At 44.0% G+C, this 15761-nt stretch overlaps 1 protein-coding gene across 10 annotated transcripts in view; it reads left to right on the top strand.

The window, feature by feature from the left end:
* Window positions 1-5783: 5783 nt before the first annotated feature.
* Window positions 5784-15761, top strand: part of CEP131 (centrosomal protein 131) — a 36054-nt gene continuing 26076 nt past the window's right edge. For 5 of the 10 annotated variants that reach the window (XM_081180847.1, XM_081180848.1, XM_081180849.1 and 2 more), the window contains exons 1-2: window positions 5879-6320; window positions 14539-14738. In XM_081180847.1, the coding sequence (XP_081036973.1) occupies window positions 14559-14738 (180 nt within the window). In that variant the 5' untranslated portion in view covers window positions 5879-6320; window positions 14539-14558. Of the gene's footprint in view, window positions 5805-5878; window positions 6321-14538; window positions 14739-15761 lie in introns of those variants that run through there. The other 5 variants (XM_081180845.1, XM_081180852.1, XM_081180853.1 and 2 more) reach the window with 2 other exon arrangements.

Raw genomic sequence — 15761 nt, 5'->3', positions numbered from 1 at the left:
AAGCAATACTGTTGAGATGAATTCATACAACAGGCGCATGCAGCTATTAGTAGATATGTTTCTCAAGTTATCATCTACTCAGAATGACTTTGGTGTGTCTTTTTTTAAGGAGCCCTGGGCAAACTATTGACAGACACTTAAAAATTGAATGGGGGGGGGAGGGAGAGATATGATAATATGTTTTTAGGTGTTTTCTCCAAAGTTTTCTCCCAGAGCGTTGGAACCACAGGACAGGTTTGGATAGCATGGGGTCAGGGAGAGGGAGGTGCAGTTGTATAGTGCAAGCAGAAGTCCTTGCATGAACAGGACAATTTTGTTGGATGCAACCCACAGCGGCTGGTGACGTCACAGGCATCTTCCAATAGGTCCCCACAACATTAATGCAACCACCTTTCTCACAGGAAAATGCATTGTGATGAATCTTCCTGCCAAGTTAACAATTACTTTTCCAGCAACTCCCTTTGACAAACAGTGGCTTGCTGATAACAGGGGTTCTAGCTGGGGTTTCACCATGTCAGTGGGTTACTGATGTTTGCAGTCCGCCCTGTCTAGAATTGGCTTATATGAAGAATGCCATACCTTACACTTGCCCCTTACAAAAAAAGAACAAAGTTGAAACTCTAGAGACCAGGATTAACCTTAGTCAGGTTCTTTAAAATGTACACGAAACAAAACACATTCTCCAGATCTGCAGTTTCCATTAGTAACTGAAGATCATTTTACAGTACAAGATGTTTTTAAACATCTCCTTCTGTGAGCTACTGGTCAAGGACAGGCTCAATATTTGCAACAAAGGAGAAATAATCTAAAACCAGAAAAATATTTCCGAGATCTTCATTATTACAGTGGTGCCCTGCAAGACGAATGCCTCGCAAGACGAAAAACCCGCTAGACGAAAGAGTTTTCCGTTTTTCGATGCGCTTCGCAAGACGAATTTCCCTATGGGCTTGCTTCGCAAAACGAAAAAGTCTTGCGAGTCTTGCGATTTTTTTCGCTCCCCCCTTTTTCTAAGCCGCTAAGCCTTTAATAGCCGCTAATAGCGCTAATCGGGTTGCTTCGCAAGACAAAAAAACCGCTAGACGAAGAGACTCGCGGAACGGATTAATTTCGTCTTGCGAGGCACCACTGTATATGGCACAGCTTTCTGTTTCCCTTTGGTCAGTAATTGACCCAGTACCTTAACTAGGCAGCCCGGCTTCTGTTCTTGCCATGTTTAGCCCCCTTGCCTAACTTTACCACTAGCTGTCTGTCTTCCCCTTTACTTTGTACTCAGTTGCCCTTTTTCAAATAGGCATATATATATTTAAAGGTAAAGGTACCCCTGCCCGAACGGGCCAGTCTTGACAGACTCTGGGGTTTGTGCGCCCATCTCACATCTATTGGCCGGGGGCCAGCGCTGTCCGGAGACACTTCCGGGTCACGTGGCCAGCGTGACAAAGCTGCATCTGGCGAGCCAGCGCAGCACACGGAACGCCGTTTACCTTCCCGCTGGTAAGCGGTACCTATTTATCTACTTGCACCCGGGGGTGCTTTCGAACTGCTAGGTTGGCAGGCGCTGGGACCGAGCAGCGGGAGCGCACCCCGCCGCGGGGATTCGAACCGCCGACCTTTCGATCGGCAAGCCCTAGGCGCTGAGGCTTTAGCTCACAGCGCCACCCGCGTCCCCCATATATATCCCTTGCAAATGGGCTGGCATGGGCGAGAAGAGGGCTTGCTTTACTGTTGTTTACTGGCTACGCACAAAATAACTAAAAGCTGTACCATTACAGTCAAAATGCTGAATGGATGGACCAATGATTTGGTCTTGCGTTCTGGCTCTTTTGTAGAACTAGAATTGTTTTAGTGAGGTTCCTCTTTATTGATAAGGAGAGTCTGGTTATTTCCAGCCAGAAGTGATATTGCTTTAGGGAAATGTGACCCCTTGAGCAGGTCAGGCAACTCTGAATCCATGTGAAAAGAATGTAAAGGCCTCTTTGTTCTGCAGCATTTAACTTGATGAAGATTCAGTTCTCATTAGCATTGATGGCACAGCTGCCATTTCTTAAAAAGCATACTACTTTTCCCTCTGAGAGCACACCTGCCCTGACTTTTGTGTGCTATCAACCACTCCGAAAGGGATTTGGGGGGGGAGTGTGTGTGTGTGTGTGTGTGTGTGTGTGTGTACACAAAGTCCTTTATAGAAAGTACACCCTCTTCTCTTTTTTAAAAAAAAATAATATTTATTAAAAGTTTAAAGAAGTAAAAAAGAAAGAGAAAAAGTAAACAATACAAATCAATACATTACAGTACATATAAAAAAGCAAGACACAATATATCAAAACAAAAACAAAAGCAAAAACAATTAAAAACACATCCAATATTTCCATATCTTTATCTTTCATTAACTTGCTTCATCGACCTCCTCACACCTCCCTTTTTGTGTTCTAGTTATTAATTATTTCAGCAAATCCTTTCCATCTTTCACTGTTTTCTGTCATTTAATTATCTTAATTTATTTTAACCTTATCTTACCATTAAAACCCTAAAACTTATTTATACTTAACTCCTTATAACTACTAAAGTCATATAATTTCATTCTAACATTTTTCTAACACTCATTAATTTTGCAACATTTCTCTAAATAATTTTTTTAAAACTTTTTTTTCCAATCTTCTTCCACCGTCTCTTCTCCCTGGTCTCGGATTCTGTCAGTCCTTTCTATCAATTCCATATAGTCCATCAACCTGGTGATCTTCTGTCCGAGGCTCTTAACTCTTTTCCATGTCCCTTCTGCAGATCTTCTTCATATTTATACATGCACGTTACTTATCTTCTGCTGATCTTGTTCTTAATTTCCTTCCTTTGGCACTGAGGAGTAGATCTCGGGGAAACTCCAACCTAACAATGTCTTTATTCCTTCTCGACAGGTCAGCCCATTCTCCATAGTCAGAACTAAAGTCCAAAAGATATTTCAGAGCGTGTTTCACAGTCCCTCCAAAGCTAAAGGCCCCCACAACTCCAATCTCCCCCTGACCCAAGAAAGTACACCCTCTTCTCATCAAGCCTAAGGTTGAACTGCTTAAGTGGAATCTGTCTGGCACTCAAGGTGCTGGCCTGTTATTAATTGTGCTATGCTGTATTTGTTCATTTTGCTGGGCAACCAAAGTGTAACTGATCCATATTATTTCTTGGTTTAATCAGGACCCTCAAATCTATTGGTCACCCTGCCTTGAGCCAAGCCAGAAACAGGCAAGCTGCAATCTGATCCTATCCATGTTTACTCAGAAGTAAATCCCATTGCATTTGCGTGGGCTTTCCCCCAAATAAATGTGTATCAGATGGCAGCTTTAATATTCCCTCCATACAACTTGATCTAGCATTGACTCCAATGCATCCAGTCTTTTTTCAATGTCCCCACTAGCTGTGTAATATAATCCTGCTTTGATGCTTATCTCCTGTTTTCCCTCTTTTGCTATCCTTATAACTATCCTTATTTGTCGCAGCTGTTCCTTCACTTGGTGCACATAGGGATGCTCACTGGAGAGGGAGGTAATAAACGGTGCATTGTATCTGAGAAGAACCACACTTATGCTGTTTGGTGTTCCTAAATCCACTGAAACCAATAGGCTTAAGCAAAACTAACCTTGCATAGGATTGGGTTGAAATTTTATAAAACATGGTAACACAAGCAATGGAATGCAGATTGCAGCTGAGAGCACACACTAGATTTATGATCAGCACTATGTTTGGCTTCTGTTGAGTGTGTATGAAAAGTGTTCTGCCCTGTCCCAAAATGGGGTGGATTAAGTATTCCCCGTCTCTCTTGTTTCCCCTGTTGTTTTGAGAACTCTTACAGGATTGCTGCTGTTTTAACCCAGCAGGGTTAAGAATAAAGCATAAGCTGTGCCTGTTGGCAGGCAAAAATGACAATACAAAAACTCTTTTGCTGTTCCAAACATCAAAATGCACCTTGCATAAAAAGCATGTAGATTATTATGTAATGTTTGGCTCTGGAATAAGTGTAAATAACTGTTAGAACAGGCACTGGTAGATGTTGCAGCAGGGGTACTGGAAGTATACAGGGTAATGGAAGTTTATTTAAACAATGTAAGCATTCTGTTGTATAGTTTTGATCTGAACGTGAGACAACATAATTGAATCCAGAGAGATCCCAGCACCAAGGACCTGATTCCAATCCAAAGGCTTGCCAGGGGCAAGATGCGTAAATTTTACATTTTGTAAAACAGATGCCTAGAATTGATATTCTAAAGAACTGTAACTAAGATTTCCCTACCTCCCACTCCCCAACTTGCTACTTTTCTAAATGCAGGGTGGGTTTGTTTTAATGGAAAAGCATTCAGTCAAGTGAGCCCTAGCTTGTAGTGGTGCAGCCCCAGCCAAGGGTTGCCGCCACAGTGAAAATGAAGCTGAAGTGATGCTAATTTCAGGGATGACTCAGAGCAGTTAAATTATGTCTGTTCATGCATCCGATCATGGTCTCCTTTGCTGGGCTGGTGTACCTTTTTTATCCACCCACAATACTGCCATTGAATATCCTTTCTCATTTAATACTTCACGTTATGAGCATTAGCATAGCATTTGTGGATATTCTGGTCCTAGCTTCAGCTGATTCCTGACTGGCAGTTAGAAGTCAGGCTTACTCACTGCCTAACAAGGCTACCAAAAACATCCTTCTCGTCTCTTAGGCATGGCTGCAATTGCTTTGAGATTACTTGGGGACCAAGAAGCCGGCTGAGCATATGATGCTGCCTTAAATGGGCATGCATTGCCATCAGCTTTGAAAAAGAGATTGGGTAATTATTTGACCAGCTCCATACGTTTCCAGAACAGTCCACCATGAAATATAAAACAGCTACAGAGACCAAAAAAAAAGGATGGATACGATCAACTTAATTTTAAGTTTCATAATTCGTTTGCATGAATGCGTTCATTCGTTCAAATGGATTCAGCCATGTGGTTATGATGACCTAGCCCCGAACCACACCATCCCAGGCAGGGGAGGGATGTGGATCGCATTGCAAGCCAGCGATCGCTGGTGTTTTGGTCCCAAACCCCATATGCATGAGCAGCCTGTACTGAAAAAATAAATAAAAATACTGCTGTTGGTTGTGGGAACGGGCTTCCTCTTCCCAGCGCTGGTTAAAAGTATTATCGCTTCTACAATGCTACGTGCATGGTGGTGGCTTCAGGAGCAGCAGTTGCTTTAAGGCAAGAAAAAGGAGGCTGCCTGGGGCTTGGATCTCGCAATAATAATAATATTTTTTTATTTATACCCCACCCTTCCCGGTTCAAAAACCGGGCCCAGGGCGGCTAACAACAAATTTAAAACATTTAATTGTAAAAGCAGCATAAAATACAGTATAAAAACATGAGTAACAATAAAATTCAAAGTTCAGGAATCAATTTAGGGGAAATAAGCATTAGATAATCCCCAGGGCTAGCTGGCTGAATTGGTCCTACTTGGGCCAGCGAGGAGGCCAGGGGAGAATTAGATCAGGCAAGAGACGGTAACGGGGGGAACCCTGGAAGTTGCAACCGGGGTTCAGAGGGAGACCCCCGTTGGAAAGAGGGAAGGGGGGGGAATACCCAACAGACCCAGCAAGGAGGAAGTGCCTGATCTGGTTGCAGGACTAAGTCGGGGGTCGTCGCCTTTGTGGTGCAAGCTCCTCCTCCTCCTCCTCTACATGCTTCTCCCCCAACAGCCCGCAAACGTCTCTCTCTCTCCTCGCGGGTCTCCCGCCCGCCGCCTTTCTTGCGCCCTCAACCTAGCCCCGGCGCCGGCAGAAGGACAAGTCGGCCAGCCGGTAAGGAGCCGGGCCTCTCCAAACTCTGGCCAATGCCGTGGCAAAGCGGAGGCGGGCCTCCCCTTCGCACTAAGTTCGCGTGTGCCTCTCACGACGGCGGCGGCGGCTGCCGCTACGTCTTCCGCTGGTCTCCCTCGCTCTCTTTGCCGGGCCGTGGACTGGAGCCGCAGCCTCAGCATCAGGGGGCGGGAATTTCCCATAATGCTCTAGGCGGGCGGCCCGGGGGATGAGCGGGCATTGCGTCTGAGAATGACCCCAGCGCAGGACTAGGCCCCTACATCATAAAAGTGGGGCGGAAAGTGGAGGGGAGCAGCCGCCTCCGGGGGTCATTTTTTGGGGGGGGAGGGGTGTAGATAGAAAACCCCCCTCGGTTTAAGGCTAGGCCTTCCTCTCAGCCCAACTGAGCCTGTGTGGAAGCGGGGCCGGGGGGGGGGTGGCGGCTCTCGCCATCATCACCTGAACCACTAGCGAGAGGGAGGAGAAGGAGGAGGTTCGTCTTTTGGGTACCTGCGTGAGGTAAGTGTGTGTGTGAGAGAGAGAGCCATATATGATATAGAGGGGGGGCCAGACAGTGGCCATCTTCTCTCTAACCCCCTCCCCCAACTCCGCCACCCTGCAGGCTGCTGCATGTTTGCATTGTTTTGCAGAGTCCTGCTTGAGCTGGCTTAAAACCCCAGGCTTTTGCAGAGCCCCTGGCCCTGTAAGCTTGCATCTTGGGATGGTGCTTCTTTGCAACTGTTAAACAAGCACTGTGACAAGGAGGAGGAGCTAGAACTTGTTTTGGATGCCTTTCCCTTCCTCTCTGGAGAAACATGCAGCTCTTCCCCACCCGTTTCTAGTATTTTGGGAAGGCACCAGAAAGGTGAATGTTGCTCCCGATCCTGTCTCTCCAGCATCCCTTTTAGGGACTAGTCTGCTGCTCTGAAGTTTTCTCTCCTTTGGATTTTTCAGCGTGAGATCTGGTGTTAAGCACTATGCATCGTGCCGCAAGATGTTTGTGTACTCCAGGGTGCATGATTCATATAGGCTCGCTCGTGTTGTTAGGAAACAGCGGCCTTCTTGAAGAGGCACCAGCCTTATGCAAATACAGTAGTTCAGGTATATCTAATGTAAATAGCATCAGGCTTGGGGAAAAATTACATTTTAGGTGCCCAGGTTTCAAGCCCCAACCCCTTCTAAATTCTTTCTTTGCAGCATTTGCTATGTTTATTCTAGTAAGCATAAGAAATGCTGCCAGGTTAAAATAATGCATCACTGGAACACTATAAGTTCTTTGTTATTGGGTAAATAGGGTGATACCTAAAATCCGGTTGACCACTATGAGGAGCATCGTTGAAATTGCCTCATTCAGGTGCTTTAGTGCCAAATTTGTCGTACAGACGACAGGAGTATTGAACTTTCAAGACACCGGAAAATGAAAGCAAAAAGTAAACAATGAAACTGTGTAACTATACAGATTGTATGAAGCTTTTCATTCGCCTTGAATGATATTGAACCTATGCAAAGGCTGACCACACTTTAGCAGTTTCATCCTGTCATGTTTGCTGCCTTGAATCTTAACACTGTTTCTCTAATGAAATAGCTATGAGCTGTCTAGTTGCTGGCTTCACCCATATCAAAGGGGTGTGTGTCTATGGTTTCCATAGAGAGGTTTGTGTTTATCTTTCCTGGGCCAACGTATTTGCAATTGAAAGCACTTGTAGGGAAATAGGTGTGTGGATGGGCAGTTTCTTTGTTAAGAGACAAATCAAGTAAGGCTAACCTAATATGATGTGTGTGTGTGTGTGTGTGTGTGTGTGTGTTATAAAATGAGAACATTTATCAGAATAGATTAATTTACTAGGAGAGCATTGGAGGATGGGAAGCTATAACTGGTAGAATTATAAAAAAATTCCTTCCAGTAGCACCTTAAAGACCAACTAAGTTAGTTCTTGGTATGAGCTTTCGTGTGCATGCACACTTCTTCAGATACACTGGTGAGGTTGATGGACTTCCATTTCATACGACTCAATGTGGTGCCTTCCATGGTTCCAGTAGTAGATAGGTAGCCGTGTTGGTCTGCCATAGTCAAAATAAAAAAAATCCTTCCAGTAGCACCTTAAAGACCAACTAAGTTAGTTCTTGGTATGAGCTTTCGTGTGCATGCACACTTCTTCAGACTTCTGAAGAAGTGTGCATGCACACGAAAGCTCATACCAAGAACTAACTTAGTTGGTATTTAAGGTGCTACTGGAAGGAATTTTTTTATTTTGACTATGGCAGACCAACACGGCTACCTATCTACTACTGGTAGAATTATGTACCCCTCTATGCACTAGTTTGCTGGGACTCACTTTGGGCCAAAGTTCAGGCATATAAATGCTCTTATGAATAAAATCTGGCCAGTGTGAAATAATGCATATGCATATCCTTAAGCTTGGCCTCATAGTCACTTGTACCTTATCCTTTTCTGAAAGCCCATATACTCTTATGTGTCTGGCATTGCCAGGAACTGTTCATTTATCACATGTTGTCAACTGGGAAGGGTGAGGGGGGAAAGTGATGAAGTAATGGCTTTTCTCTTACTTGCACCACACTGCTTACGAGAGGTTGAGCTGCTAAGGAGATATTATTGTAAAACAAGAATGGCAGTTCAGCATGGGAGGATGTAATTCATGGAACTTTGGAGTGTCAGGCATAGCCCTATTGGCTTTAGCCCAAACGTAGCAGAGTTTTCCTGCACAGCGAAGAAGCTAGTTGCGGCAGTAATGACTAGTCAGCTAGACTCAGAATAACTATTTACAGGATTTATTAAAAGGAGAAAATAAAACCAGCAGAGTTTCTGCATACAAATAAAAGCAAAATAAATCCTCTCTTCCTTTCTCTCTCTCAAAACCATACACAGCACTTCTAACTCCTAACACACCTCACATCAAACTGTGCTAGCAATCCCTAGATAACAGAGTTGAGTGCTGCTCGTTAACCAATCAGAGTGAGTAGTTTCTAGGTCAAGCAGACCTGGGCTTTCTGCCAAGAGTAAATTGCCACCAGCTTGAGTTAATTGGTGAAGCTAGAATCTGCAAGTTTCCCACGAGAACCAATTAACAGAAACTGAAACCGAAACTGAACACCCCCTCACAGATTCTGCTGAACAATTAACTCCAAATACACCTATGTAGGAGATTATTTTTCCAGCAAACCTAAACCCTTGCACATACGCTTGTTCTTTATCTTTGCCAATGGTTTAGTTAACACATCTGCTACATTTTCTTCACTTGACACATAAGTACAGGTGATTACATTGTCTTGTACACAGCAACGTACATTTTGGTATTTTACAGAGATATGTTTGGAACGCGATTTGAAACCCTCTGTTTTACTTAAGGTTATACAAGCTTGATTATCAATGTAAACTTGTACTGGTTCTCCACAATTTACATTTAAATCTGCCAACAAATGCTTGAAATAAATCACCTCGTTGCACAATTCACTCAATGCGGCATACTCTGATTCCGTTGATGACACACTTACAACGTCTTGCTTGCGTGACCGCCAGCTGATTAAAGCTCCACCGACCATTATGACTAGTCCTGTGACAGATTTTCTATCTGGCAAATTTCCCCAGTCACTATCACAGTAGCAACTCAACATTTCGTCCTCTGAAGAATTTAATTGTAACATATAGCCAATTGTCTGTTTGAGATACCTCAGAACTTGTTTTACCCCTTTCCAGGCATTTAGTGTGGGTTTTGAGACCAATCTACTTAATATGCCTACTGCATAGCTAATATCAGGTCTGGACCACTGTGCTATATACAATAAACTTCCAATTACAGAGTGATATACATCAGGATGTTCAAATTCAGGACTCTCATCTATATGAAGTGTTTTTATGAAACCTGGATCCATAGGCACCGCTGCCCCTTTGCAATCCTGCATCCTGTATGTAGTCAGTAGTTGCTTAACTTTGTTCTGCTGACTAATTAGACAGCTGCCATCTTGGGCCCAGCACACTTCCAACCCTAAATATGTCCTAACCGGGCCTAAGTCCTTCACTTTGAACTTACTGGACAATTGCTTGGCAAACCTTTTAGTTTGTTTATCTGTTTTACAGGCATACAATACATCATCTACATAAATCAGACAAAACTCTTGATCACTGCCTGTACCACGTACATAAACACAATTGTCAGCTGTACTCTGCTTGAAACCAAATGACACTAAGGCCTCATGGAAACATTTGTTCCAAGATCTTGCAGCCTGTTTAAGACCGTATAGAGCTTTGTTTAATTTCAACACTCTATTGGAACCTGTCTCATAACCAGGCGGTTCGGCTAGATACAGGTCTTCTGATATTGGTGCATGTAAATATGCAGTCTGAATGTCAAAATGGTTTAACAGGAGTTTTCTCTTTGCTCCAAGCGTTAAAATCAGCCTTACACTGTCCCCCTTGGCAGTAGGGGAAAAAGTTTCGTCATAATCTTTTCCAGGCCTCTGAGAGTATCCTTGAGCAACTAAACGAGCTTTGTATTTGTACTCTCCTGTCACCAGAGGTTTAAGTTTGTACACCCACCTGCAGCCTACAATCTTTGCCCCCTCAGGCGCTGCTACTGGTGTAAAGACCTTGTGCTCATTCAGAGAGGACATCTCTTCCTCCATTGCCTGTTTCCAGCGCTCTGCCTCCTCTTTTGGTAACTTTAACACCTCCTGAAAACTCTTGGGTTCTGCACTTACACTAAACACATTTGCAGTATCTGGAGAAAAACGCACTGGAGGCACTCCTTTGTTTTGTCTTTTAGACCTTCTGGGAGAAAATTTTTCTTCTGACCCACTTTCCTCCTCAGAACTACGACCTCTCTTTTGTTGCTTAGCAACTGGTCTTTGGCTAACTTCACTTTCTTGAGAGCTCTTATCTGAACTTTCCTCCCCCTCAGACTCTGACTCCCTGTGTCTACCTTCAGAGTCATGAAGCTCCTGGGAAGGTTCAAACCAAACCTCAGTATTGGCATGTAGTCTCTCCCAGCCACTATGTTCACAAAAACTGGCATTCCTGGAGATCACAATGCCATTTGTCCCTTCAGCAAAGCGGAAACCTTTTCCCAGCTCCTGGTAACCCACAAACACTAACTGTTTGGTCTTAGGATCTCCCTTCTTTCTCATTTGCTTCGGAATTAATACCCAGGCTTTTGATCCAAACACATGCAAGTGGTCAATTTTGGGTTTTTTCTGAAACAATTTAAAGTACGGGGTTGTACCTATTGTTTGATGGAAGAGCCTATTTTGGAGATAACACGCGGTGAGCATGCTCTCCCCCCAATAAGACATGGGTAAATCAGCATCTTCAAGCATGGCAAACATCATATCTTGTAAAGATCTGTTTTTTCGCTCCGCAACGCCATTCTCCTCTGGGGAAAAAACGTTCGTTTTTCTATGCCCAATGCCACGCTTTTGTAACCAATCTCTAAAGGCATTTGACATAAATTCGCCACCTCTGTCCGTCTGAATCCTTTTGAGTTTAACAGACAGAAATCTTTCCACAGATGCCACCCAGCCTTTAAACTTAGTGAACACGTCACCCTTATTCTTCATGGGAAAAACCCAAGAATAACGCGTGGCGTCATCCACAATTGTTAGTGAAAAGCGCGATCCACCCCTGCTTACAGCAAATGGACCAATTACGTCCATGTGAACCAGCTGTAGCGGTGACTCACTAACTCTGTCACTTCTGGGGTAAGAGACTCTGTGGGTTTTAACCTTTTTACAAACATTACAATCAAGGTACTTGTTACAACTCTTTAAATTACCCCCATCAGCCAATTCAGACATTTTTAGTACACTTTTCCAGCAAGCATGCCCCATTTTCCTATGCAACAAGTGCACACAGTTGTCATGTATAGCTTTGTTATTCACTGCAGGCTGAGATTTACTGACTACTGCTGCAACTTGAGATCCTGCTTTAAGCCAAAACAAGCCTCCCTCTGACTTAGCAGTGCCTAAAATCTCACCAGCCTTCTTAATAATGCAACTGTCTCCTTCAAAATTCACTTTAAACCCAGCTTTTAGCAAACAATCTACAGACATCAGATTGCTCCTTAATGAAGGCACACAAAGTACATTTTGCAGGCATTCACGAAGACAAGGAACATAAACTGCACCCCCCGAAATCACTTCGGAAGTACTTCCGTCTGCTAGAGCCACCTGGCTGCGCTGTGCTGAGTTCTTGGAAACAAATAATTCATCTGAATTCACGATGTGGCGAGACGCTCCCGAATCGACCACCCAGACCGCTTGTTTCTCATCAGCAATCTTGACCTCGCCGGTCACCAGCTGAGCCGACTGTTTTCGTTTGAAGAATTTCTTTTTACGCTGCTGCTGCTGCTGATCTCGTCTCTGCTCCTGCACCGGCAACTGAGACTTGACCAACTCCGGACATTGTCGTTTTAGATGCGCTGAAGACCCACATCGGAAACAACGCCTAACAGCAAACGCTGACTCCTCACCAGTACGCTGCTTTTGCTTCACCTCTGGCACGGCATAAGAACTCCTTCCAAACCGCCCGCCAGTAGAAGCCTCTGCAGCCAACGACCTTTCTTGCCTCTTCTGCCATTCTTCAATCAAACGCCCAGTAACGTAACTGACTGATAAATCACGCTCCTGCATGCCTTCTAGAGACAAAACTAAATTATCCCAGCTTTCCGGGAGAGAACTCAAAATAATAGCCACCTTCTCCTGCTGGTCTAACGCACAGTCTCTTTCCTGTAGCGCAGAAAACTTTAACTGTAAACTGTGTAGGTGTTCCTGCATTGTAACCCCAGGCTGTAACATTGCCTTGTACAATGCCTTGCGCATGAACAGCTTGGAAACCGCTGTCTCACGCACATGGAGTTCTTTAAGTGCTTGCCACACACCTCTAGCTGTCTTGATTCCCCTCACATACGGCAACTGGGAATCTTCCAGCCCCAAGACAATTGTGGCCCTTGCTCTTTGGTCTTTATCGAGGTCTTCATCATCAGGCTTCGTAGGAAACTTACTCACCACTTGCCAGAGACGATCCCTCTGCAGCACTGCCTGCATGCGTTCCAACCACAGCAAGTAATTGGAGTCATTCAGACGCTCAAAAGCCATCTGACCTGGTTGTGAGGCCATCTTGAGAGCGATGTCCCTGGAACCCGGAACCAGCTACTCACGACCACCGAGAGAGAAAACAGGAACCACAGCACCCAGCACTCACACGCTGCAGCTGTTGTCCTTCTGTCCGCTGCGTCACCAGCTCACCACGGTCAGGAACCAGCCAGAGAACAACAACTTCTGGAACTACTGGAACCAACGCCGTTGATGCTGACACCACCGCAACTCAGGCTGGCAGTACAATGCCCATAACCTCATGGAACTTTGGAGTGTCAGGCATAGCCCTATTGGCTTTAGCCCAAACGTAGCAGAGTTTTCCTGCACAGCGAAGAAGCTAGTTGCGGCAGTAATGACTAGTCAGCTAGACTCAGAATAACTATTTACAGGATTTATTAAAAGGAGAAAATAAAACCAGCAGAGTTTCTGCATACAAATAAAAGCAAAATAAATCCTCTCTTCCTTTCTCTCTCTCAAAACCATACACAGCACTTCTAACTCCTAACACACCTCACATCAAACTGTGCTAGCAATCCCTAGATAACAGAGTTGAGTGCTGCTCGTTAACCAATCAGAGTGAGTAGTTTCTAGGTCAAGCAGACCTGGGCTTTCTGCCAAGAGTAAATTGCCACCAGCTTGAGTTAATTGGTGAAGCTAGAATCTGCAAGTTTCCCACGAGAACCAATTAACAGAAACTGAAACCGAAACTGAACAGTAATGTCAGGGCAGAACTGGGCAGTCTGTGGCGCGCGCACACACCATGTTCTAACATTAATGTTTTGTATTGTTTTGTGTGTTTGTTTACTGAAAAGTAGAGGCAGGAAGCTGCAAATTTCAGCAGAGGGAGTACTTAGATAACATTTCTCCCTCACGCCCCATGTCAGTCAAAATTACCCTCCCCAAGCTGTTGTTCTTCCTGCAGGGAAAAAGTTACAAGGACCCTATATTTTTCATCCTATGGTTTCATCCTATGGCAGAAAATGGCAGGGAGGGAAAACATTGAGATGTTCTGCTAATCTGATGTTGCTTTTCAGTGGTTTAAAAACAAAACATATCCACTAGACTGTGCATGGATTCCCCTGTATCTTCTAGTTTGGCCATTAGATACTTAGGGACCAGCATTGCCTGATATGGCTTTTGCATCGGGAATGCATAAAAAGGTAAAGGGACCCCTGACCATTAGGTCCAGTCGTGGCCGACTCTGGGGTTGTGGCGCTCATCTCGCTTTATTGGCCAAGGGAGCCAGCGTACAGCTTCCGGGTCATGCTAAATTGTTGCATGCAATCCAGATGATGTTCAACTCAGCAAGTGTGTCTGTTACTGGGTAATTTCAGTTTTGAAGCACATGGCTTCCATATCAGGTTGCTTGGAAATGATGAATAATTCCCCGCTGCCACCGCCAAGGTAAATGCCTTTGTTGAGATTGAGAGGTCTGTGTATAATGGTTACAGGATCATCACAGACATTTGCTGGCCTGTGATATTGCAGGTGACCAGTGACAGATGTTCTACGAACATACAAGAGTTTTCCCTATTCCTTCGTCCGTGCTTTAGGTCAAAATAGGAAATGTGGAAAGCAATTCCTCTAGCCAACATAACATCTTCACCTTTGTGTTTTTCTTTGCTTCCAGGCCTCCATTCCCATATCACAATGAAGAGTGCCCGTGGTAGCAGCTCTTCCTTCCAGGGTGCCAGTGCCAATGGTGTGGATCTCAGTCTTACAGGGCTGCCCATGCAAGTGCTTCAGCGCCCAAGCAGTGCCTCTCCAGGCAAGCACATTGCTCGCTCCGTCTCTGTCATTACTGAAAACAAGCCCAAGAGGAATATCCTAGTGAGTATTGGGGGATGGGGGTAATAGATTTGCTCTCCTTGGAAGTTTATTCTGTCTTCTAAGTATGTTCCTGCTAAACATATTTCATTTAATCACAGAGCTTAACTGGTTATGCTGTGCATTCTTTTATTCTGTGTTTAATAGAGTCCACAACAAGAGCAGCCCATGTAAGATTGTTGTGTTTGTATAACGCAAGGGGGTTCTAGCCCAGAGTTAACAAAAACCACCCTAGAGCTGTAAAAAATTTCAGAAATTCTGATGCCATGGGGGGGGCTGCTTTGCTTTTTTAAAGGAAAAAGTGAAATATATGCAATACTTTCTTATCAAACCTACATTACTGCTTTAACAATACAAAATGCATGTAAGATTTTGCCATTTAAAAGGTAGGGGAAAAAATTAAATTGAACATAGAAAGCACAGATTTTGTAGTAAACAAAAGGAAGCATTTGGACAGAAACAGTCACAATATTGAGGATTTGGAGGAATTGTTTTTTCAATAAGATTGCATTATGAAAGCTAGCAACTTTTAGAGAGTATGGAAAGATCAAGGATCAGTACATTCATCTGCCCATCTAATCAGTTTGCATTATCATTGGGTCTAAGATGACAACAATTCCTGGTTCTAAATGACAAAGTGGCCTACAGTTATCACTAAAGGTAACTTCCACTGAGTCTCATGAATTACGCAACTTAACCCCAGGCTGCATTACTAAATTGTAATTTCACAGACCTCTGATTGTTGCGTACAGAATCGTGCATATGGGATATGTTTACAGAGCAATCACACAAGACCATTAAATGCACAGAAAATTCTGTTCAATTTTTTTTTTAAAGCACTTTACATGGACTGGTTGTTTTCCATCAGTCCCCAGCCCCACCCCTTGTATATCATATGGGCAAGGTAACTTTAAAGACTCAATTCATCCTGTACTTTGCAAAATAAAATGAATTTTACAATTAGACTGTATCTACTTCTTGAGACTGAATATTGTTACAATTGTCATAGGAAAAAATAATCATACA

Source organism: Podarcis bocagei, assembly GCF_964188305.1.
Source record: "Podarcis bocagei genome assembly, chromosome: 2".
NCBI lineage: Eukaryota > Metazoa > Chordata > Lepidosauria > Squamata > Lacertidae > Podarcis > Podarcis bocagei.
Note: the sequence above shows the minus strand (reverse complement) of the source record. Positions and strands in the feature narration are given on the sequence as shown.